Here is a 25,884-nt window from a genome sequence, read left to right as displayed (position 1 = left end):
GCAAGATTTAGTCTTAATAACTTATTGATTTTTAGAGTGCTGAACTACCTATCACAAGTACTTCTTTAATAATGAATCAGCTTCAGTCTACTTAGTTATAAAAGCCATGCAAGATACAGGAAACATACAGATAAAGGTCAGTGTTTAACACACTGAATTCAGGCAGGTCTTCTAAGCGTAGGCTTGTTCTTGATTTTTTTTCATATGAAAACTTCATATCATTTTCATTGGCAGCTGGGCATAAGATAAATGGGGTTTGGTTTTGGCACATTTTTTATTAATCTTAGCATTCTATTTGGTTTTAATCCATCACATTTTATCCTATGTCTTCCTTAAAAGAAAGAGATTTTAAGATGCTTGTTAGGCTGTCTTCCTTTTAAATAGTAGCTTGAAAGCATTTGCAAGTAAATTTGCCCATTTGCGCTACAAAGCATGAAGTAATGGTATTTGTCATTGCAGCCTATATATATGATATCTTTTTTTGCTGACTGCTATTATCTGCTAGGGCAGCTGAAAAGACATTTTTCTTAAATATTGTTTACCTACCCTTCTAGAGTTAACGTGTTGCAAATGAATATATATTCATATGAGATAGCATTCATTTAAAGTTCTGCTCTCCCATAATTCATTGTCTTCTTATAAACTTAGTACTTTGTTGTTAATAGGTACTGTCTTAAATGCTCCAGCCAAGGACTGCTTGTAACTGCCTCGTCTAGCTAATTCTTTATTCTTTTCTCTATGCAGGTTGCCATTTTATTAACCACAATAAGACTCTCCAAAGGTTTTGGTATTACAAGATAGCATGCTTCCTAAGCAACAATGCCCTGAACTATATATTAGCTCACACTAACACGTTTTCTTGTGTCTTACTGCTTAATTGTATCACTCTTTTTAAAATGTACATTTCTGGGTTTGTTTTCTTGAGGTAGCATTTTGAGTAGTGATGTTTGACTTAACTTTGATTCAAAATAGAGCCTGTGTTGATGAAATATAACTGACTAGTTTGCACCCGCTAGTCCTCATTTTCTATACTCATTTTTAAATATGCTGATGTCAAATACTGTCCTAATCCATAAATTTTGATTCCACTTCCTGCAAAAGTTACTGTCATTGTACTGTTTTACTGGGGTTTTCTTTTTGTGGTGTTACTTAAGCAGGTGAGGGGGAAAATAAACTGAACGCTTGAGCAATGAAAAGAGCTTAACTTCAGGCCTTCTCTCTCTTTTTGTTGTAGTGTAACTTTATGTTATCCTAAGTATCTACCAGACAAAAAGGTCACGGGTAAAATACAGCGTGTATATAATACTGATCACTCTTTCCTTTACTTTAATTCCTGTCATATCCTTTCCATTTTTCAAAGTGCTAAATACACTCAGTCTGCTGTATTATACAGAAACTGGTTTGCAAAAAAAGTCTTATTTTGCAGTTACATATGGTCATTAAAGGACAATTTCTGCCCTTTGATGCTAGGCTTGACACCGTTAATAAACAAAGAAGAACCCTGCCGATAAAGAGAAAACACCTTTGGAAACCCAAGGCGAAACCCCAGATCCTAGTAGGTGCATCCACTTTTTGTTAGATTCCAGACATAATTAACAAAGCCTCTAAGAGAGCCACAGAGGGAGTCTGTCTTTAACAGGAGGGCACACAGTGCAGCGCTGGATGAGAGTAGGCTGGGGATCCCAAGCTCTGCACTTCAGGAGGTGGCAGCTCCACTAAGTACCCACTTGCGGGCCCCCAGCTCCGGGCAGCAGCAGGAGGCGGCACAGGGCTCCCGTCTCCTCCAGCACAGGAGCAGCACAGGGCCTGACCCAATGACAGTGACGGGTGGCTTTTTCCTTGGTTTTCTCTGACCTTGCTGGGTGTTGTCTCATTTGTAGTCAATTAATAGTTTCAGGCTGTTTACCCATAATCATAAAAACTAGATTTGGTTTTAAGAGCTGCTGAGACACATACTTCATATATCAGTGCTGATATTTAGTGCAGTGATTTAGTTAGATTCTGACTAAAGAAAGATCTCGTTAAATCTGTATGGATTTTACTAAAGTTTTTCTTCCTGTAAAAGGTATTTAAGTATTTTTTGTGTATACAAACCTTTGAAATGAATCTATACCTTCTATTACTACTATAATTGCCACGTTCATTTCACAGGAGAAAAATCAAATATTGGAAATAGTTAATGCCCAGGGGAACAAAAGCACTTTTGATTTAAGGCAGAATTTGTCATTTAGGATTTCTGTTTCTGCTTCTTTCCTTCCAGTTCAATACTAATGACAGATGAAAAGCATATTTTATTTTTTAAATTATGTCAGCAAGAAGAACTTCTTCCTTCCCAAAATAATAGAAAAGATAGTTCCAGCAAGGTTTCCAATAGTGATTCAAATCTTTATTAGATCTGAGACACATGGCTATAATCTCCTTTTTATTTGACAGATATGTTGATTTGAGAAGAGTTTCAGCTGACTGAGGACATCTACTGCAAATATTACAACTAATATATTCCATTTTTCTTTTTGCTATGTACTCTGCCTGTTTATAAGCTTGCTGTAGTGATCTGTGCAACCCCCCTTTTTTTCTTTCTGTTCGCTGTTTTTCTGTAAATTAAATGTCCTGTTCGGATAGCTCATTATAAAAAACAACATTTAAATTCAGTGACTCCTTTGCTAAACTGCAAGTGACATTTCAATTTTTAAAACAAATTATTATCTGTATCTCTATCTGTACCTGGCATCTTGTACAGAAGATTGTAAATTATCATTCATGAAATGATATTTTATTTTATTTACTCCTCTTATTCCTAGCTTTCTACACCTTTCACTACATCTACCTGCACCTCAGGAGTCCATTTATGAGTACAGGTAGTACAGACAGTTTCTATCTTGGCTTGACTAGTAATAAACTGAGCATAGAGACTCAGCAAATACTGATGTCTAAGTTTGATGGTGTGGACTGAATAGCCAGGCTCTAGAGGAGTGCCAGAACAACATTCCACAAACAATGAATTATAGATTTTATCTCATCTTTTATAACAAAGGATCCAAGAATATTTGGCATAAACCCCTTAAAGCAGGGGCCACTTCTCAGGAGAACAATTATTATTTGATTTAAAATAGATGTATTATATATAAGACTAAATTGCTATTTCACGCTCTCTTCAATATTTAGTTTGCTTTCTGTTCTGCTTTAAAAAAATAAAATTGGAAGGAAATTTCCATTTTCAAACTTTTCAGCTATCAAGTGGTGACTTTTCAGCTATCAAGTGGTGACTTTCCAGCTGAAATTATTTAGAATATTACATTTTAAAACACAAGTATGAGTGTAAATAGATAACAGTATGCATGTGTTGGATTCTTTTCCAAATCAATTTAAGCAGACAGGTCATTCTTACAATCTAGTAAGATTACCACAGAGAATGAAGACCATGTCTAGACACACACCTCATCCTGGATAGCCATAGTTCAAATAGCCTAATTTAGAACATCGAGGCCCTTCAAAAGTCTCATCACTGAGAAGACAAGACACGCTATCCCTACAAAATTCTGCTTCTTCCTCAAGTCATCACTTGTTCCACATTAAATAATTTATGTTCTTTGAGGAAAGCTTTTCCTATTTTCTGATCCCTAAATAAATAATTATTGTTCCCAAATAATCCAGACAGATACTGTTTCCAAAACCATGCAATGCCTTTGATCAAAAAGTGAATATCTTCAGGCAGTTTGGAGCCTTTAAGCTAGTAGTGCCTGGTAATGCTTTTCCTTCTCTCATTAAAAAGCTTTAATTCTGCATTCCATCTTCCCTGCACACTTCTTGTTCAGGAGTCTGTTGCAATTTTTCCCTGTAACTGAGAGATCACAAGTCCCTTTCCCTTTCCTAAAAGGTAGGCAGTCCTCTGCTTCTCAGTTGGAACTTTCCAGTTATCATGCTAGCTTAACTTTATTACTCTATCAATTTACCTCAGCTCTACTAAAATACATTTTCAAAAGTTGTTTGATGTTCACTTTATTCCCAGTTTTAGTGTTTCTCTAAAAATGGTATACCTCTAGCCTGCTACAATAGCATGTGTTTTATAGCTCATCAACCACCCTATAGGATTTTCTTCTGCCTAATATACAATACCATTTTAATATAGTTGTCTCTGTATAAAGTTCTTCAGTTGCTTTTTTAAATTTTACTTCTTTTTTATATGCCATCATTAACGATTAAAAAACCACAGGCTTAAGCATCATCAAAAAGGGTAGTTAGACTAAATCCAAAACCAATTAGGTGACTGGTTGGATTAAACATGACACATCATCTCTCAGAATAAAAGGAGAGTTCTACTAATTAAGACTAATTTATAGAAATTTTTTAACCCATTGCAGAGGTAATTTATAAGCAGTGTCCTAAATCTCAGCTTCATCACATGAAATTAAACACTGTATTACACCATGCAATTCATGCATACATTACCTTCATGCTGGTCTAACAGAGCTCGGGACAATGACTGCTGAATGGTACCTGCTCAGTAGTTCCACAGCATACCACTGCTTGCTGAAGCTGTGTTCCCTGTCCCTTGCATGGCTGCCCAATGGAGAAAAAAGCTATGACCAAAACATGGAGAAAGATGGACTTGTCTTGGTTTTTTTTCCTTTTAAACATGAAGAAATGTATTTTTAAGACCTACAGAAAAAAAGTGAGTCTAGCTGCATACTCCTATTTAATTTCAGCAACTGTCCTAGAAAAGTGATTGCTACTATGACCAATTTTCCACATATTTTCTGGAACAATAGACTCAGTTACTGGCCTTTAAATAGTCCAGAGTTTGGGGACATCATGCCTGCCAGGAGATTCCATGTAAAGCATGACACAAAATCAAGATTAGCCTCCTAAATCCTTCTTGAACAATGTGATGTTCTTTGCAACACAACCATATTTTCGATTTACTTTCAGTCCAGAGCAACCAACCCATAGCACAAGCAGAGCAGCTGGCGTCCATCTGCAAATACTGACCATTGTAACTATGTCTTTGTGGCTTGTCATTTTAGAACTCATTATAAATTTTTTAGACAATATATCAACAGTCTGAAAAGATGTAGGTAACATGCAAGGCCTAAGTATTTCGGTAAAACTGTATTTGACCCCAGGCACAAAACCAAAAGTGATGAGTCACTCCACCTCCACCTTTCATTAAGACAGAATTCTGATTTGTTCTATTGAATAGGTGCCTTTATAAGTATGAAAGGACTTGATAAAACTGTTTAAAATCACCCACTTCTAGAATTCAGATAGTAGGAACACAAAAATACTACTACTTAGAAAACAAGTGAATAGAGAACAAATAAGTTTTTTTCTCCAAAGAGCGTGGAAGCAAGGAGAATTCAACTTGAAATGAATGCTGATGAAAGCAACTAGAAAAAACAGGAGAGGATAAAGGGGTGGGAAGAAAAGCAGAAGGTGGAATTTATGTAAACAAACCATTAACTGTCAGGTTTGGCCCAGTGCCTTTTCTCTATTGATAAAATACTCCCTGTTATAGAAATAAAGTCGTTCAGGCAACAACTGGGCATTTTACTATATACTTATTTTGTTTAAGATCTGCAAGCCTTTCCTTCCATAATAAGTAAGTCCAAAACTTACAAGAAAATAGTCTTGACAAAAAGGTAAAGAGTCTACAGAGGTCTATAGGTCTATAAAATATTTCCACATTTTAACTATCTCACAGCTGATTATAAAAGCTTAAAGGGCAAAAATTCTGACATCAGACAAGCACATGGGGTGCTCATAGCCATAAGACCCACACATGTACATACTAATTTGGTATTTGGCTCTGAAGAGAAAAAAAAATACAACCTAATCATTGACCACCTCAACATTTTCCACAAGCCTGTTTCATATTCAGAACCCAATTTAGAAAGCTGTTCAGCAGCATTAAATGGCAAACTCCCATGCAATTTATGACAATTTAATGCATAAAAGGAATATTTACAGGCATTAATGGCTAAATTGAGATCCAAACAGGTATATTGAAACACCTGAAATGCATATACCTTGCAGGTATTTGTATATCAAAACTACACATTTAGCTGTTGTAGTACAAAAGGTAGAAAAAATTTATACTATTTTAAGAACAGCTTTTTTTATTTTCAAAGCACTTTGTCAAAATCCTTCAAAAGGTAAATATTTCAGGAAGGGCTGAGGTGATTGAATTGTCTGCTGCAAATACCCCATGTCTGGTGTTTTCCATGTGATACAATGGAACCAAATTCTCAGCAACAACTCAAACCCTTCATAGACATTACATTATTCTAACAGTGAAACACTCATCAAATACCCATCAGTCCCACTTGCCTGCTCCTACACTCAAGCACTACCAGGCTTTATAATAAAAAATATTATCCTACAAAATGTGTGTATGGGGAGGGGAGGTTAATACTAATTTATTTTCCTTTTTTGGGAGTTGGTGTTTGGTTTTTTTTAATATTCTCAATGCTTTTCAATTAGGTTGATTCCACTACCCAAGTCTTGGCGACGCCTACGTCCTCCTTCCTGCCAACAAGGGAGGACCTTGTACATAATTTCTTTGTGCCTTCTATCTGGATTCCTGAGGAGTCCTGGGTTTCCGCTCTGTTCCTCAGACACCAAACTCACCAGCTTGCACCTTCTGACATCCCAGCACCTGCTGCAACAGCTCTGCCCGTTTCCTACTGTGGTCTACACCCTTGCTCCGTGGAGCAATGCAGGGAAGCAGCATGTCCTCCAGTGATCTTCCCTAACAGGGGAAACAAGTAAACCAAGAGCATCCCCACCAAGACCTTCCATCCCTATGGCAAAAAGAGACAGATGCTGTGTGGGAAGCAAAATGGCAAGGTGCACGGCAGGAATGCTGGGCTTTGTGCCTTCAAAGCTGCCAATATCACTTGGCCTTGGGGACGACTGAGTCTGTTGGGCTGGGATCATGGAAAACAGAGTAAGTCCTGCTGGCTTACATGTTTCTTTTGAAACATCAAGGCTCACTTTCCAACTGAAAAGACTAGAAAGCAGATTTTTAAACAATAAACTCAATTTCCAACCTTTATTGTGAAGCTTGAGAGCATCCTATAATAGACTCTGCCAAATGTGTGCAGCAGTGTAAGTAATGCTCATCACACATTTGAAAGCTCTTATTTCCTGTTAACAAATTGTTCTTGATCTTATTATTCCATTTAAAATCATTTTGATAGTTTGTGAAAATGTATTAGTATCTATGGACCATTTATTTGCACAGTGATAGATTGCCAATCACAGTAAGCTGCACGGAACTACCTTTACTTCCTGTGTTGGTGACTTTCTAATTTAATGTATCTTACTTTTTGTCAGGAACACAGCTGGAAAGAAATAATGTTAGAACTTCTGTGGGACTTTTTCAATGTCAAAGGAGTGGGCTTTATGGAAAACTTGTTTGTTGTAGCTAAAATTTTTTAAAAACCTTAAGTGTCCCATTTTCAATATATTCCAAAACATTCTGCTCTGGAGTTGTTTGGGGGTTTTTGTTTTGTTTTGTTTTGTTTTTTTAAATTAAAACCTGACAGTTTTGCTTCATAGAAAGCTGAGAATTTAGTTTCTTGTCCTAAGTCAGGAGGAAAATGTTTTTAGTATTTCAGATTTTTGTGGCATGGGATGTCTTGCCAGCTCTAGAAAAAGCAAGAATCCTTAATAACTTTTTTGTTGTTTTTCAGGTAGCTAGCTCCCAACATGCAGTAACAACCAAGAAATGAAAACTCAGATCTTACTATTCTGCTTCTGTTACCATCACAAATACCCATCATCCTTGACAAATAGAGATTTCATGCATGCAGATACACTACACAGATAAAATGCACCACTCAGTCTGTGTCATGATCAATCACTTCAATAAACATGTCCAACCTGAAACAAACACTCAGATAGGCCCATACCAGGCAAATGCTCAGGAGAAAAGTTCTGGACAATCCAGATGCACACTAGCTCCTAGTAAAGCAAAGTTAGACTGAGTGCAGCTTAGTTGGGATCATCAGGCAACATCCCTCTAAAATGGAAAATCCTGATGTTATGGTGACATTTGTTATTATAAAGTGTACATACACTGTCTGATAATAGCACCATGCAAAACTAGTCTGTGGATAACTTCAGCAGCAACAGAAATACAAACAATTATAATTATCAGAATTTACTCCTTACTGTACTTCTGCAAAGACAAGTCTGCAGTCTTCTGGTGCAACTGCAATGACAAAGTCTTTTTCCTCATAGCTGGAACCAACAGAATTAGGAGCTAAATCACAAGTCATCTTTTAAACCCTGCTAACTTGATTTCTTGCTTAAGGAGCATATTCTCCTGTGAATGATTTAATTAGTTTGATTATTTTAACTGCTGGCCAACTATATTTATCTGGCTGTAAAAATGGCAGATTGAAATCTGCAAATACAGCACCACTTTCTCTTTGCATGCAGTTCATTTAAGTATTTCAAATCACTTTAAAATGGTAGATTTAAAGACAGTAAGATACAATTTCATGTACTAAAATGGCAAAACTGAAGCAGAAAGAAATTACATTGCTTGAAAAGTCACAAAATGAGTCAAAGTTAGATGTCATTTAAGAGGAATAGGGGGCTACAATCCCAGATGCATTTGTACCATCTTAAAAAGAAAAGCAAACGTATATGTCTACACTGCATTACACCTAGCAAGATACCTCTAAATAAGAAATTATTTGTATCTGTACCAACAATACTTATCACGTCTATGTTGCTTCCTATACGCATATAATAAATAGTCACCAGTCAACCAAAAACATGCCACCAGACAACAGCATACAATGCTACATAAAATTAAAAGTTGGATATTTTAAAATGCATACTCCACAATGTAATCGTATTAATATCTATTGTCTGTATTTATAAAACAATTACATTACCTGCTTACCTACAGCCTTGTACACAGATATTCTCTGTAACTGTTCTGTTCCATTCTAATTGACCATATATGCAAGACCCAAACCTACTAACTTACATTCCCAGCTTTAGGATTATATTACACTCATACAAAATCACACTTACAAATCCTAGGTACTATTGCAAGGTTTTGATTTTTGGCAAGACAATGGATACTTTTTGGACTCAAGGGTTCTGACCTTAGAGGAACAGATTGGGTTTCTTTTCTTTTCATCTTTAAGTGGATGTTCATTTCTGGGATAGTTTCCAGAGACGATTTATCAAGCGTATCATGAAACAGATTTCACATTGTGGTAAGACCACTGCTAACACTCAGCAAGGACTTCATGCTGTGACTTAATTTGTCTTCAGCTATACACTCCCTCTCCTCCTTCTTAACATGAGCAGCAAATTTCTCTCCTGTCTCAGAAATTAGTGACAATAAACACAGTAACGACTCTTCCTCTCAGAAAGCGTTTCTCTTTTGTGTACCTCGAATTGGTGTGTGAAAAAATTCCAATGTGATTTAAACAAACAGCTTTGTTCTCATAGAAGCACCTCAGGAATTGATGGAGTCAAGTAGTATATTTTGCTCTGCTTCCTAATTAAAACAATTACTTAAAATACAGGTGCCTGGAAAATGCTCACTGATCTTTATTTCACTAGTTCTAACCATTTCTATGCAATATCTATAGTACTTCTTTCTCAGAGATTTCCACGAGATAGCCAGGAAGGAAAACCATTTTCATAGAACCCCTGAATATATTTCTGTACAGTTGTTCTTCCTTAGACATATTCTAGTCTTGTCTTCCTACAAGGCTTTGATTATGCACATAACAGATTTCAGTGAACCTATGTTATTAATCACTACTACAGATGCTGCTTATATCAGAAGTGGGTTTTTTAAGATGATATATTATGCACTGTCTCCATGGGCAAATATATATGGCATAAATACGCATGCTATTTATGCTTGTGTGTGTGTGTTGGAGGGGGTTATTTTCTCTCTTTTCTCTAAGTCCTACTCATTGTTGCTGATATAAAAACAGCATAACAAAACATAATTATTAATCGGTGTTATGCCAGGAAAAACTGGCAAACTACCTAAAGTGAAGCTGTGATAGATTGCAGAATTCCTGCTAATTTCAGGTTGATGTGAGACTGATTCAGGGCTCCCTTTTCACCCCACATTTTCCATGAATGTTACATGTCCAGTGTCCAGAGATTGGGTGTCAAGGTTGGCAAACTAAGTAAATTTTTGGCCATAGTGAAGGCAGTGAGTTTTCCCATACTCCTCTTAAAAGTACTCATACTTCAAATGTGCGACCCTGTTCCACTGAAAACACTAGCAAAATCTTACACACGAGGAGGCTAGGAGGAAGAAGGTGTAGGAAAGGGAAGTACTTTCATGACAAAACAACTTCATAGGTCAAGTTAGGGACAAAATTGTATCTATGATCAACAAGCCCCACAGCTATTTCTCTGAAAACATGCTGAGCTGTAAGGCCTTACACAGCCTTTGGGAAACAGGGTATCATCTAATTCAAACTGTGCACTTCATGTGGACAAACAACAAGTAAGATGAATGTTCCCAGCAATCTCCTATCTCACAATAAGAGAACAAGTAGTAAGATTTTTGCCCATCAATGCATGACTTCTAGACCTATTTCTTTTGCAAATGTCTATGAAAATAAGCTTTTCATATCTACTGATTTTAAAGGAACTGACATTTATGATGACTGTTTTGCACACAGATTACTTCAAAAGACTTTTCAATGGGTTTTCAGTATAATTCAGTTTCCTAGAACAATTTTGCAAAATTGCCTCAGACTTTCTTCACTGTATTTTCTTCTTTTTACTAGTGCTTCCCATGGCAATTGCCACTGAATTGAAAGGTAAACATATGAATACAATTTTTTGCTGCTGTTTGGTTAGGAGGAAGCAATAACTTTTAAATTAGAATCTGTTGTTCTGTTTAAAATAACCAATGAAAATAGTTTCATGTTTTGAAAAGCTTTTAATTCTGACTGATTTATTAAGATCTGATATTAACACATGCCTTAAAATGAAAATGGAGAGCATAATCATCTTGGAGCATTTAAGTTATTGGAAACAGTTCTTAATTTTGTTCATTCATTTTTCATTTCAAGTGAATAAGAGCATTGAGCTCTTATTTGATCCCAGCCTACCACAGCTTGTCACATGGCCATTCTGAGCTTCAAAACTGCAACGCTGTCACCAAGCTGGTTTTCTATACAATACAAAAGTTCTGTCAAATTTTAAGCAGCTTAAGAGCACCCTTCTCTGACCATCGTTACAATCCCAGTGATGCAGCCAAGACAGACAGGCAAACAAACAGAAACAGGAGGTGAAGATATGGAAACAGTGCTCAAATAACCACTTTGGTTTTCTGAAATGGGAAAGCATACAAAGCACCACTCAATCAGTTAATTATCTCACTACTTTGAAATGACTGTATGTACAATCTTATGGCACAGCTTAGTCAATCTCTTCTGCTCATGACTCTAAAAATCATGAACATGATATCAATAAATAAGAGAACCAGCCTTCTCCTTAAAAATACCCACTCCCAAAAGACCACAAACATTTGAATGCAAATCAGTCTCTCTGACAAAGTGATGAATGGAAACAACACAGAAGAGAGATTGGTGGTTTAAGTTCAAAACAACTATTCATTTGGGGATAGAGGATTATTAACTTTTTATTCTGTCCTGGGTTTGGCTGGGATAGAGTTAATTTTCTTCCTAGTAGCTGGTACAGTGCTGTGTTTTGGATTTAGGATGTCAATAACGTTGATAACACACTGATGTTTTAGTTGCTGCTAAGTAGTGCTTATCCTAAGTTAAGGATTTTTCAGTTCCCCATGCTGTGCCAGCGAGGAGGTGCACAAGAAGCTGGGAGGGAGCATGGCCAGGACAGCTGACCTGAACTAGCCACAGGGATATTCCATACCATAGGATGTCATGCCCAGTATATAAACTGGGGGGAGTTGTCCAGGAGGGGTGATCGCTGCTTGGGGACTGGCTGGGCATCAGTCAGCTGGTGGTTAGCAATTGCATTGTGCATTACTTGTCTTTCTTGGGGTTTATTTCTCTCTCTCTTTTTTGTTATCTCCCTTTTCATTACTACTACTACTACTACTATTATTATAATATTTTATTTCAATTATTAGACTGTTCTTATCTCAACCCACAAGTTTTACTTTTTTTCCTGAGAAAATTAACTCTACCCTAGCCGAAACCAGGACAAATTCTCAAAAGTTCTGCTTTGAAAAGTGAAACTGTAAAGATGGCAAGTCCCAGCTCATAGTTGCCCTTCTGAATGGGCACAGGAAAGAGAATGAGCCAACTTCTGTCCTTCATGTACTGACAGAGATCTTTACATCAAAGTATTTTCCTAAGACTGGAACCTCATCAAGGAAGTGAGCATGCACTTTTAACACTGAAGGCTGTGTTTGCAAATAATAAAAGGCTGATTTGGTATAAAGAAACCAGCAATGATTCTACTATTAAATAATACCTGTAGGAGAATGCGAGAAAAGGGAGATGAAGGAATGGAGAGAACAAGAAAGTAGGAACCTGTCATCAGCCCAGCACTGGAGACACTGAAGGGGGAAAAAAAAAAAAAACAGTCCAGAAAATTAGAGGCTTGGGAGATGGGAATCCCAGCTTCTCCCACATGGTTAATTTATTCTGGAAAAGGTATCAAAAATGGAAATTCCAAAAATCCTTGTATTTACCTATAATGCAACATTACTTTGTTTCAAAGGTACCAGATGATTGAGGTGTTATGCTTTTGTAGGGTTTTTTCCTGTCAATCCAAGTACTAGATCTTTCTCTTTTATCTTGTATTTCAGGTAGGTATTCTCCAGCACTGAAGTGGATAAACCTATCAACTCATTTCACATGCAGCACTGAAAAGTCATCAGATGCTAACGACTCATTAGTCAGCTGGGAAAGATCAAAACTAATGACAGATGAAACACTCTTTCTTGTTATTAGTCCCCTGAGTCATCCAATTCCTACTGTACCATTCTTTATATTTTGGTGCCTGCCTCTATATAACAAGCAATACTGTTGTTGCAGGTAGCTCCTGTGATTCATTCTTTGGGCTTACCCATCTGTGATTTGTGGGTGAGATGAGTTATTATGACTCTGCTTTCCTCTGGGGCCTCACACTACATCTGACCAGGCTACTGAGACTGCCAGTCTGCTTTTCAGCAGGATTTTTTTCATGTTTAAACACATAAATTCTCTATTTTTACCACGCATACTACTACTAGTGCTTAAATGAAGACTAGTAATTAATGATTTTATGAATACATTGCTAATCAAAGTGCAACCTCTCTTTATCTTAACAATTTCCAAGGTAGAAGAGAAATAGGCATTTTCTGAGAACAGGAAAAGCAACGAATAAAAATGGCATATAATGGCAATAATCTTTCTAAAAAATGGGAAAATGCAATGCCTATATGGAAAAGGCACAATATCAGCTTCACATCTCAGCTTCACATTCTCATTCCTGATGAGAAAAAACTAAAGACTCGACATGAATTATATTTTCCTGGGAAAGGTAAATAAATCTTTTCACTTCCTCTTTAACTCAGAAGGAGATCTTAAAAAACCCCCACCTTTCTACTGATCTCTTTCTCCTATTTTTGTTGGTTCAAGCTGTCATTACTTTCCAAAATTATTGAGCCATGCATCAGAAACAGCCAGTAACAACTAGTATGAACATGCTTTCCTTGAATACTTTTTATTCTGTCTCTGCATGTATTCTTTAATTGAACTTAGATTTCTCATGGTTCTCCAGGCTCCTTCAATAAAAAAGCTAAACAGTGTCCCTCAATCATGCTTACACACCGCTCAATTGGCCCATTCTCCACAGATTTTATTCATCACCAAGCATATCCAAGTATTATACCCTTTAAAGTCCTATAAAGCATCACACTGATACTCCATAATGACCATAAGACACCACTATATCACTACATCTGTCTTAACGAAATATCCATATTATGATTAGCTTATGAAGCTTTCAGTACTAATACTGACCGACCAACCCACCTGCCCGCCCACCCCTCAAAGACCCCCAAAACAAACTCTCGACTACTGCAGTGCTTTATCTGTAAACTCTGAATGCTTCTTTCTGTTTGAAAGTGAACAGCAAAACTTTGGCATTTACTTGATGTCTCTCCTTAGTAAAAATAAAAATGATATTTTAGAGCTCCTTCTAATCCCTATGATTCATATGTCAGACTCCCTACATTCATCATTTCAAGCAAGTTTTTTTCCAGGCCTAATGGTGAACCATGTTCCAGGCATATTGCCTTCTTTTTATTCCTAATACTCTAATCAGTGTTAGTAAAGAAGGCACATGACAATCTTCATGCAATTATTATTGTTGACTGGCAAGATGTCTATATAAATTGTTGTCTTCATTCCTCCAAAACATTTTAAAACCATGGAGACAACAGCAAGCCCTCCTCTTGTCATACGGGGGGGTCTGCATTACTGCAGTCTAGTCAGCCATCAATCACTGTTTTAAACACATGCCTTCTGAAAACTGAGTGCCCATGACTGTGGTCATCAGCATTAATCATAGAAAGTGACTTAGATCCATAGGCAGGGATAACTAAAATTTTGGCATTAAACAGTCAAATTTCCCAAGAACCACATAGGAAACTACTTCAGTGTCATCTTCAAGCCCAGCTTTAGATGCCCAGATGTGTAATTATGCTTAAAGCTACTGAGAAAACAGACTCAATCACTCCTTCAAGAAACTTCCAGTTCACCTGACTTGTAATCAGTTCAGCTCAGATATAGTTCAGGCTGTGCTAGATGATACACATTTAGAACACTGCAATTTTTAAAACACAACTTCTGGTGTGATTTTCACACTCAAGAACTAATAATAATGTGAATGGGCATAAGCAGAGTGTATTGTTCATAATAAAAATAGATTATTCCATTCTCAAACTCAGGCAACTATTACTCAAACAATGATGGTTTACACCATAGCGTTGCTTACGTGCTTAAGCAATCAAGACTAAAGCAATAATACAATTTCCAGCAGAACTTCCATTAACAGTGACCAGTGTAGGATCTAAAATATAATCTAGCAAATCCAATTTCAGCCATTAGTGTACTAGTTTTCTGCAAAGCTATCTATGCAAATCCATCTATTTGTTGCATTCAGTCTGAGTCTACTTGCACGTAAGATTGTGGATGACTCAGCTTGAGGTGAACCATCACTACAAAGACCATCTGCTACAGTATATTGTACGTTCTCTCTGTTCAAAGACCTAATTGTACTTACGCTGACAAGCACTAGCTGGATGAGTTAATTCAGCGAGACTCTGTAAAGACTAGGGTTTTTTACAAAAAACATTTTTGGCTGAAATCATAATAGGCATACAGTATACTGCTACAATGGTCCCAGAAGGCAGTGAGCTAGTGTCAGGATGAGTCAGTATAGAATTATGCTGCAAAAGCCATGTGTAGCAGTTATTTGACTCAAAAAAAAACCAGAAAAAAAAACCCAAACCAAACCCCAAGAAACCCCAAACCAACAAAAATCTTGGGCATGGAGACTGTAAATATCTGTTCTGCAACAGTGAATGATGTAGATCTTGATGTAAAATAAGCTTTGAGTGCATGAAACCATTAGCTCATCAGACCCAACAAGCTACAGTACACAATAATTCTGAGGTGTTTGATATTTATTCTTGCTTGTCATGACATAGTAAAATACATCACAGATGTTCACTGATAAGCACAACAGGTTGCAGGTCTGCAAGCAGTACAAGTAAAAGTCAGAGTAGTGAGCTCCCAATGCTGTACTTCCACTGATTCTTTTATGCTAAATCCCATTTGGAATTAGACAAGGATGCATTTTTCCCTCTCCAGTAATTATTTATTTCTATGTATAATAAGCCCCACCATTTCTGTTAAAGACTTTGTAATATACTAAGCTGTTCACCATAGTTATTTGCATAAAAAGAGGTATAATTTTATATAGAGTTCTTTATCAAAATAACTCAAATGAGCATCATTAACATCATTAATGCTAAACAGCTAGGAAAAATCTCTCAGCACTATGGATTTTTATCTTGACATATACGATATATTGGAGCTCAGTCAAGGACTGAGGTTTTTTCACAATCCATTTCACCTCCTGCTTGTAGATGACTGGAATACTATTAACCAAATTAGTCTGCAATTCACCGTCTCTAGCGAATTTACACCATAGATGAATCTGCTGCATAAAGTTAATCTGATACACTCCTAAAAGTGGATACAAATATGAATAATAATTAGCACACATCCACAGGTTTGTATTCTTTTTCATCAAATACCTTGCGAAGTCATTTTACAGCATATTTTAATCAGGTAAAGACAAATTAATGATTCGCTTTTGAAAGGTTTCAAGAAAGAAATTGAACAAAAAATGTGTGTTTGAATTCAAGCAGCTTGCTCGCAAAAAAGACTGTACAAATATCAACATCAAGCAAGTTATTTGCTCTCTATGAATATATGAAATATAAAGCAATATAATTCATCATTTTTTCAGAATTTTACAAGGTGAAATAATCTTTAACTTAGCACTATTTTTGTTTGTATTTTTCTGAAGCACAACAACATATAGAGCCTGTAGAAATTTATCAGTATTTGAAATGTTTCTCTGTGTGGATATTTTACTTGTAAAAACGTTTAAGGAATGACTCGGTAAACGATAGTATAATCACATCATCCTATTTATTATAATCACAACATTCTATTAAAAGGTTAAATTCAGATACCATTCCCCAGGCTGATTTTCCTAATGCAGTCATCCTTCAATAGATATGGTCAGTAATTCTACATTAAAAAAATGGAATGAAGCTGCACCAGGGGAAGGTCAGATTGGACATCAGGAAAATGTTCTTCACTGAGAGGGTGGTCGGTCACTGGAACGCAGTCCCCAGGGAAGTGGTCACAGCACCAAGCCTGTCAGAGTTCAAGGAGTATCTGGATGACACCCTTGGTCATGTGGTTTAGTTTTAGGTAGTTCTGCAAGGAGCAGGGAGTTGGACTCAATGATCCTTACGAGTCCCTTCCAACTTGAGATATTCTATGACTATGAAAAAGTGACTGCTCTTTCAACTAGTTTTTCACTTGCTGTTTTTAGAAGCAATACTATGAAATAAAAAGTAAACAAAAATAAAAATACCTCTCTTGTTTTTATAATAACATAATTAAAATGCTAGCCCAGAAGACCCTATTCCTACAGACAACTTATGGACATCCTTAATTTTTACTAATTGTTTAGAGGAGTCTTACAGGTCTTTTCTAAGTGCTTGCAGGAACTTGACTTAACTGTGGTAGACCTACCCCTTTTGCTTCTCCCCACAAACAAACAATTGCAAAGTTCCAGTTTTTATGGGACTCAATCCTGGACAGATGGCTGGGTATAATACATGCTTTTATGCACAGACACAGAGACATATATATATGAGCATTTAGACATATATATGTACTTTTTAACTGGAGAGCATCTGCTCTTGATTTGAACATTTTCATATGGATGCTTTTGTGGGCAATAACAGTACTATAAGTTGTTATTATATACATTTTCACAATTACCATCATGATCCTTAGACAACAATATTCCCATGTTTCCTAGCAATCAATAGTTATGAGTTCAAGCTGAGAGTCATTTGCTACATAAACAAAAACTCCTAGCACATTAAGGGAAACCCACTACTCTCAACACAAAGTTTTGAAGAGTTCAGATTCCATTCAGCACAGAGAGCTGACAGGAAAGTAGATTTATTGAACTAAAATTACAGTTGTGCTGTTCTGGTGGGTTTTTTTAGTCATGTGTAGCAAAAATTACTGCCCTGGTATTCGAGGGAGAAAATCTGCAAAGGTCAAAAAAAATGAACTCTTCTATGCTTTTTCTTTCCCCCTGCAGCTGATAAAGTTAATGCCTCAATATAAAAGTTGTTGTACAGTGACTGCTATGTACTACTGTATATATATTCTAACACAATCTTAAGAAGTACGATGTCTATTCCAGTAAAAAAAAAAAAATTTTGGTAAATAATGTCTCCTGCTATACAAATAACCATAGTCTGTCTAATCTGAAATCCATAGCACAGAAGGTAAGGCAGAGAATAACAATTAATATGGATCATTTAACATGATGGCATGCTCTACTAACTCATGGGAAATAAAGGTCCATTCTTCAGAGGCTAGTTTTTGTACAAGCAGTTTCTAAAATCACAAAGATATTTTGTTCACTCTTAAGACTCTTTCCTTCTTTGCGCCAGAATTGTTCACTACCAAAACCAAGGGTTGAAAATTAAAGTATAGAATTCTTCTTGCTGTTCTGGACAGTAAAAACTTCTATAAATACTTTCTATATAAGGATTACCTTTGCCTTTACAAAAATTGCAACTGTTACCAGAGTATGGAAAAAGTAGGTTCAACAATGGCATCTATTTCAAAGGAAATTCATATGCATTGGTAGCACAAAAAGATACATATCCACATATATAAACACATAAATTGATATAAAAGTATGTAAATAAATGAATAAATATATTATACTAGTTAATTAAGAAATTAACAGATTTTTGTTCATATGACAATACTGATTTGGATCAGCTATAAAGTTTACAGCTGTCTTGCAAATCACCACAGACATCTCAGTCTTAGCTTCTTCGGCATAGGCAGCCAGCTACGAAAGCAGATCATAAACAATGTAATAAATGTCTACAGCCACAATTCTGTATCAGTTGCAGAGTGCAGTGATGATTTTCCTTTTGTGCTGCTGCTATGGCAGTTCTTATCTTCATGTACTGGCCTGTACACTAAACTCATACTTGCCATGAAAACAGGATAAAAACCAGATCTGAAATGCAGAAGCTGTGCAATAAAAACATCGGCATCTTCAGGTAATTGACTTTTTGTAGTAAATTAAGTATTCCCTTCACTTAATTTACAGGACAAGAATACCTCTGTGTAAGCCCACTCGAATGTGCAAGAAACATCAAAAACTTCTGTAATTAAAGTATTCAAAGGACAGTCAATGTCTCCTCCAGACCAGATGACTGTGAATTCCCCATAGCACTCAGTTAAAAGTGTTTTCCATTTGAGCATCCCCTTACATAAGGTAGAGTGGAAACTTTAAATAGCATGAAATTCACTTTGACTCTTACCAGAAAAGACACTGGGGATCTTGGAAAGAAAACTTTTGACAGTACGAATAGGAATCCCATTTTTCTCATCTTGCATGCGGGCTATGACGTCTTCCATCTGAACACAGAGAAAAAAAAATAAAAGAAAGAAAGAATAAAGAAATCCACAATTATTTCCTAAAATAAATTCTCACAGAAATCCTAGATCAATCTCTCAGAATTACAGGTCCACTACTGCTATTTCTTTTTTAACTTATAATTTATATTCTATGTTTTTACTGAAAAGGCTGAAAAACTGCAAGTAATTTATTCATGGACAACAGTAAAAAAAAAAAAGTATGTGCTCAAAGTCTTTTGAGAAAGAAATACCAACACCGAACAAAGACATTTAGTTGAAGTTGTTAAAAGTAGTTAAAAGAAGTAGTTAAAAACCATTGCTGGATATAGAACTTCAAGTTTTGATTGTATTACTGGTATTGTACCACACATAAAAGCAAAATAGACTCATGCAGCCTTTTAGGGGACTGATACAGTTCTCAAAAAGGGTATTCAAAACAAAAATAGAGCTTTTAAGTTCAAAGCAAAAATTCCTTCCTTTCTTTTGAGAAGAGGAAAAAAAAATACAACATGATGCAATTTTGCATCCCTGGAGAGAGCAGAGCCAGAAAAATAAGATTATTTGTAACTAATAGAGTGGGTATAAAAATGTTTAAAATCACTTTGGTGCGTTTTTTTTTTATATATATTTTTCCATGAGCTTATTTTTTCCAACTCAATTTTTTAGGCTAATTTGGCGTGTACATTTTATAAATGATGCCCGACCCAAAGGTTCACTTTCATGTGAACTATGAACAGCAAGCCCCTTTTACTGGAAAACGTAAAGAATGTTTACAGTCATTGGCTGACAATGCCAGTTTTGATTCTTGCAAATTTCCTAATTGAAGTTTACACATTAGATAACTTCCATTTTTCTTTCTTTGACTAACTTTTCAAAATATTCAATGATATTGTGATAAAATGAATTACAATATCCTTCCTTTTTCCTTAAATGACCAACATACTCCATATGAAAAACTCTGTAAGACAAGCATTTTATGTTATTTTATTAGTCAAATCTTGAAGAAAAAATTTATCTCACCTCTGTCCCCCCAACAGGTTCCCAAAGAATTCATTAAACGTTTGTAGCTGGGTTGTGTTGAGAAAAGAGACTAACAGACAAAATTCTGTTATACACCTTTTTTCCACAGAAGTCAGATGACCCAAATCAGCAAACAGCAAATCAGCATTAGTTGCAGCTGTGCATTAATTGGACCAATGGAGGAGTTGTATAGAGCCAGGAAAGGGAGCTGGGGTCACTGGTGGTATACATAGGGAAAAAGAACAAAAATCCATACCAAAAATGAAAATGAAATCAATTAGTTCAACTGCTCATGAAAAATCTGTTTATACAGAGGGTGTCTGGAGGTTCACATGCTCTGCGTACTTATGGATCATACATTAACAACACATGGAACAAAAATCCAGTGGCATAGTCCAAAACAGAAAGTACACAGAAGAAGTAGATATTATTAGTAAGATGTGGAAGACCAAGTCTATTGTTCAGAATTAAAGAATGTAAAAATGTAACAGAAGAAAAAAACCAATGTTCATTGTAATGACTTTCATCTGATGTGGAATTTGATTATTTAAATAGAAAAGGCTATTAATAATGTTCTGAAGAAATTGTCAAGCAAGCAAACTGTTGTCTATTAAATGGAATATGTCCCTACCTTTATTATCCATATAATAAGTGAAGGCCTTGTTTCAACCCCTTTTAAATTCAGTTGGTAAACTGTCTTATTGAGCCCTTAAATGAATAAGAAGTCACTCAAATTCAAGTGAATATCTTTGCTTTAAACAATAAAGTAAATTATAACCATAGGTGCATGGTCTTCTATGGAAAGGAACAGAAGTAAATTTGATGATAAATTCCATACATGCAGCGTAAGCTTATAAGAATATTGCTAGAATTGCAGAGTGTATAATAATGTATGTTACACTGGGAAAGGTATAGAAGACAATTCACACATAAGGCAACACGATAAAGGTGTATTTGCATTATAATAAGGATTACTACGAATGTAGGACACAATCCTGGAACATAGTATTACAGGGAGTGATAAGCAGTTACCTCTTTCTCAGGAACACACAAGAGTGCAAACATTTAATGCCTAGCATTCCTACTGCTGTCAGTAATCAGTCTATGATTTCCTAAACTTGCTTCATGGACAAGATTTAATCTAAACTGTATAAAACCCAACTCTGATAGGGACTGTAGCTTTGGGGGAATTCTTTGGTTTTGATTAGCAAAGTGAGCTCTAGGATGTCTGCACTGCAAAATTACACCTTCCCCTGCATGTCTAGCTCAGATTACCGCTCCGCGTCAGGAGTGAACACCCTCTGTGCAAAAGGCAGCTCATATTCCAGACAGCATCATTGTGAACTGCCTGGTTAATCCAGTGTACAAAGATTACTGCAAAAGTGAGTGGGAATGTTCTGAAACAAGATACAATACAACAGTAGACTCCTAATTAGTTACAGTTCACCTGGGATTCTGTATATTTATCTGTTAGACTACAAAATTCTTATTTGTCTTGTCCCTTTTTGTGCAGAAATCTAAAAGGTCACTTATGTTTTGTGGTCATCTTAAATCTTTAACATAAGAACTCAAGAAAATGAAGGGCAATTTTTTTAAAAAAAGCTTCAGTTAAAGATTCAAAACCATCTAATCTAACATATGCAGGTGCACAGTTTGACTTTCAATATATGTACTCCCTATTTCTGTTTTAGCTGCTTTAAATTCAGCAAATGTATAATCTCTTCCACTGAAAAACTTCTAATTTAATTATATTTGGGAAGCAGCACTCAAGGCACTTCTCTGTCATTCATCAACAATGACCTAAGACAATGAAAAGGGCAAAATAGTTTAATTAGAATGATGAAAGATAATTTCATCTAATTTTGCTAAAGAAGTATAATCTGGGAAACACAAGCTGCTGCCTGATATAATAATTTTCCTTCCTGATGTATCATTTTTTGCTTCTGAGTCACATGACCCAAAAAGTGAAATATAAGCTCCTTCACTTCACCTCAGAATTAAGCTTTATCAGTTCTTTTCTTATGTGCTTATCTGGTTAAACCTGACTGGCTCTGATCATGCAATGGGATCTTTTGCAGAACTCAAAGACGACAAATCCACAAACAGCCTCCTGATCACTCTGCAAATGAAGCTCAACGTGCTTGAGAAAAGAAAGTTGTATAAGGACATCTTTTAGCTTTTCAGTCATCATTATACACAATTAACAGGGAAAGTGTAGCTAGAACGAAGTTCACAGTGCAGCAAGGATTCTACAGGAGCATTTCTAAATGAATGTATACTTCAAAAAATGTTTCATTTGTTTACCAGTGAGGCAATTCTGACCCTGACAAAAACTCACTAACATTCAGATGCACAGGCAACTCAGACCAAACTTATAACATTAATATTTAAAACTTCACTCATGTCCTTATGAAGATAATTTGCAATCTTCATTTTGACATGTAAGGACTCTGTGAAATCTATTTCAAAGGCTAACTCTATGACAACAGTGACAGTGCATCTTATGTGAAGCAAAAAGAAAGAAGATAGTGATATCCTGCAATAGAAAGGCTACAGGATATAGGAGCCGTTGCCTAATAATGACCATTGACTCGGCTCCAAACGCACTGGGAGCTAGGCATGGAGACATGCATGACTTACCCTAGGGGCAGAACTCATACAGAACTAACAAGCCCACAGAGTCTGTAGTGTCTGGCCATGGGGAAGAGAGATTAAAAGTTATCAAATGGGAAGTGAAGGTGATGTTTCTCAGTTGTGTATATTGCTAAAAGTCCACTGAAGGACTGTACTTATTAAGTTTCCCTTCTTTGATAAGATCGTAAGAGGTTTCTGCCATATGGTGTACGATTCACCTCTTCTATCTTTAATCATCAGTCGCTACCCAAAGGTATCTGTCTTCCTCCATTATTGACAGTGGATGTCTTGATAACAAACCAGGACTAGTATGATTTAGCTACTTACAGCTAGGTGAAATGAATACAACTCCTAGGAGCAGAATTTTTATGGTTCCTTAGATTTCAGTGCCATGTGGTTTGGGAAAACTCTGATCTTTAAATTTCTAAATCTAAATATGAATTTCATTGCTAATCATGTACACATCTTGCAAAAATTATGCCCTTGCACCATAATTCAGCAACCCTGCTTCTTAAGTGTTTTTTTTAATTAATTCAAAGACAACAAAAATCAAAAGCTCAAAAAGTCTGTCAGTGCAGAACAAGAGTCTTTTTTTTCCCTTAAAAGCAAGCCTAAATCAACTCCGCATAAAGACAGTCCCTAGATACAAGGATTCCAAGAGTAGAAAAAGAAAGCAATGGTCTGGAACTAACTAAAGTTCAAGAGATACATGGTAAAAGCTGGAAGCCTTGACCTACTCACACATTTACAGATTTTTGTTACTAAAACAAATTTCAGTGCCAGGGAATTAAAAGTACACCCAGCAACACTAGAATGAAACTAAGCATAATTTTGTACTCAGTTATTGTACCTCAGAACAGGGGATTGCTCTTATGTTGAGTGTACTGGGGTCCACCGGCACTACAGCTTTGTTAATTTTGCTAAAATCTTTCTTCTTCATTTTACCCAAATGCAGGGGTGGAATAACCCAGTGGAGCCTACTACAAACCCCATCCAAACTTGTTAACAAAGTACAACAAGTTACAATATGTAGTAATTTCTTACACTACTCAACAAGCTTCCCTAGACATTTTTTTCCCCTCCCTACTTAAACCCGTTTCAGAGTCCGAGTTCAATAGTGCAGCTGGCCAGCAAGTTGCAGGAGGCTTTCCTTAGCCAGCCCCCTGTGCAGAGACATACATGAAGCAACATGGGCTGAACAAAACCTGCAAGGTAGGAGAAAGCTGCAAGGTTCCTTACACAATAATGGCCATTCTTTCTGTTTTCCAACACATGCTAACTATGCAGAATAGATAGATATATTCTCATCTTGTTATTATTATACTGATAATGAATTACCTGTAAGTGCTTTTGCTTTCAACAGTACTCCTCTCTGGCAACTCCATTGTACTACATAGGTGCTATCTCACACACTGCCAATTATACTACAAATTTTCTGTTGAGATCTCCATCAGCTAAAAAGCCTGCAATTGCAGGATGCAGAAAATTTGTAAGAAAGTATTTTGTTGTGGTTCACTGAGGCAAAAAGTCTGTATATTTACATGAATGGCTAAACTGCCCCATCAGAGTTACACTTTAGGAGCCTCAGACTCTCTGTCTTCCCATGTGAGCTGCTCTTTGCTTGGACTACACATGCCAACAATCACTGCAATATCCTTCTTTAATTGAATCATCACAGTGCCACCTGAGAGCTGCCCAACTCCGTGAACCAGGGGGCTTTGTTCAGCTAGTCAAGCTGCATCACAGAGAAGAAAAGAGCACAAAATACAGGAACTACAAGTCCCAGGAGCCTGCACTGACAAGCACAGATACAGGCAAACTGATTGCCAGATAAAATATTTCAGTGTTGCTTACCAAACTAAAGCAAATCTTCTCAGATCAGGAGTGCTGACAACTCTTTTTCTAAATCAAGTGTGTAGAAATGAGATGGTTTGACATCTCTCTATCAAAGATTTTAGCATTTTCCATTTAATGCAGAATTGCGTTATTTCAACTCCTCCTTCCTACTTGATATGAAACCAAAGTTTAAAACATTCACAAATCCAGAAAAATACATTTAGATTTTTGATTAAAGTACAGTGCTGAAACATGGCTTAAAACATGCAAGATTAACCAAACTGTTAATGACAGTCATGCATGAACTATCTGAGGTTGCTGAAAAAAAGCAGTCAGTCAGGAGTTCCTCTAAGTCAGCAATATTGCTTCTCTGGTCTACCAATACAGGGAACTGCCCTAAGTACTCTCTGATGAACATTAAATTAGATAATAACTTACTCAATGAAAAGAATACAAGAATGACTGGTCTCATTCTTTTCTCTTTGCTGAAGTAATTATTTGACACCATAAAATCAAATGACAAATCAACACAATATACTAGCAGTCTATGTTTACATTAAACGAGTGCAGGGCAAGCTTTTGTCATTTCTTAAGAATAATTTAGGTTATTTTTAATTAATTTGAAAATCGATGCCAGTTCCACGCCATTAGTATTGAGACCTGATTTTTTCCCAATCAGATGAACAGTCCCACTGGGCTTGTCCCTGCCATCAACATGGTATGTTCACAACTGAACTTCCATCAATATGATAGACTCTACACACTTTGCTGATTTAGAACTGTGCTTTTGGAATGATAATTTTAAGCATGTTCTTGTGTTACTTATGCACCTAAAACGCTTAATCAACAAAACCAGCATTTCATTTTAAAAGTGCTTATAGTTTATTACAAATCATACAAGTAGTTCTTTTGCTTTTCGTGCCTGTGCCTTGCCCATTTTGAGCAGTTATACCAAATTCTGGATATCAGAAGCAGAGAAGCAGAGAGTCCTAGGGACAATGAATGAACCTGCACTTACAGAGACAGAGCTAGGCTACTATAAAAGAAGAAGTATCCACCTTCCAATAGTGCTGAATTATCTAATAATAAAGTTGATGAAAATAAATCCCTTCTTAGATATGTTCTCTCAAAGCAGAAAAAAAGCAAA

The 25,884-nt window shown here is 36.3% G+C and overlaps 1 protein-coding gene across 1 annotated transcript in view; it reads right to left on the bottom strand.

The window, feature by feature from the left end:
* RGS7 (regulator of G protein signaling 7) overlaps positions 1-25,884 on the bottom strand; it is a 278,441-nt gene that overhangs the window by 107,735 nt on the left and 144,822 nt on the right. Inside the window, exon 4 of the mRNA XM_075043197.1 lies at positions 19,151-19,247. Coding sequence (XP_074899298.1) covers positions 19,151-19,247 — 97 coding nt within the window. The remainder of the gene's footprint in view (positions 1-19,150; positions 19,248-25,884) is intronic.

Source organism: Buteo buteo, chromosome 12 (genome assembly GCF_964188355.1).
Source record: "Buteo buteo chromosome 12, bButBut1.hap1.1, whole genome shotgun sequence".
In the NCBI taxonomy this organism is placed as follows: Eukaryota; Metazoa; Chordata; class Aves; order Accipitriformes; family Accipitridae; genus Buteo; species Buteo buteo.
The sequence above is the reverse complement of the archived record's forward strand: the minus strand, read 5'-3'. Positions and strand labels throughout refer to the sequence as shown.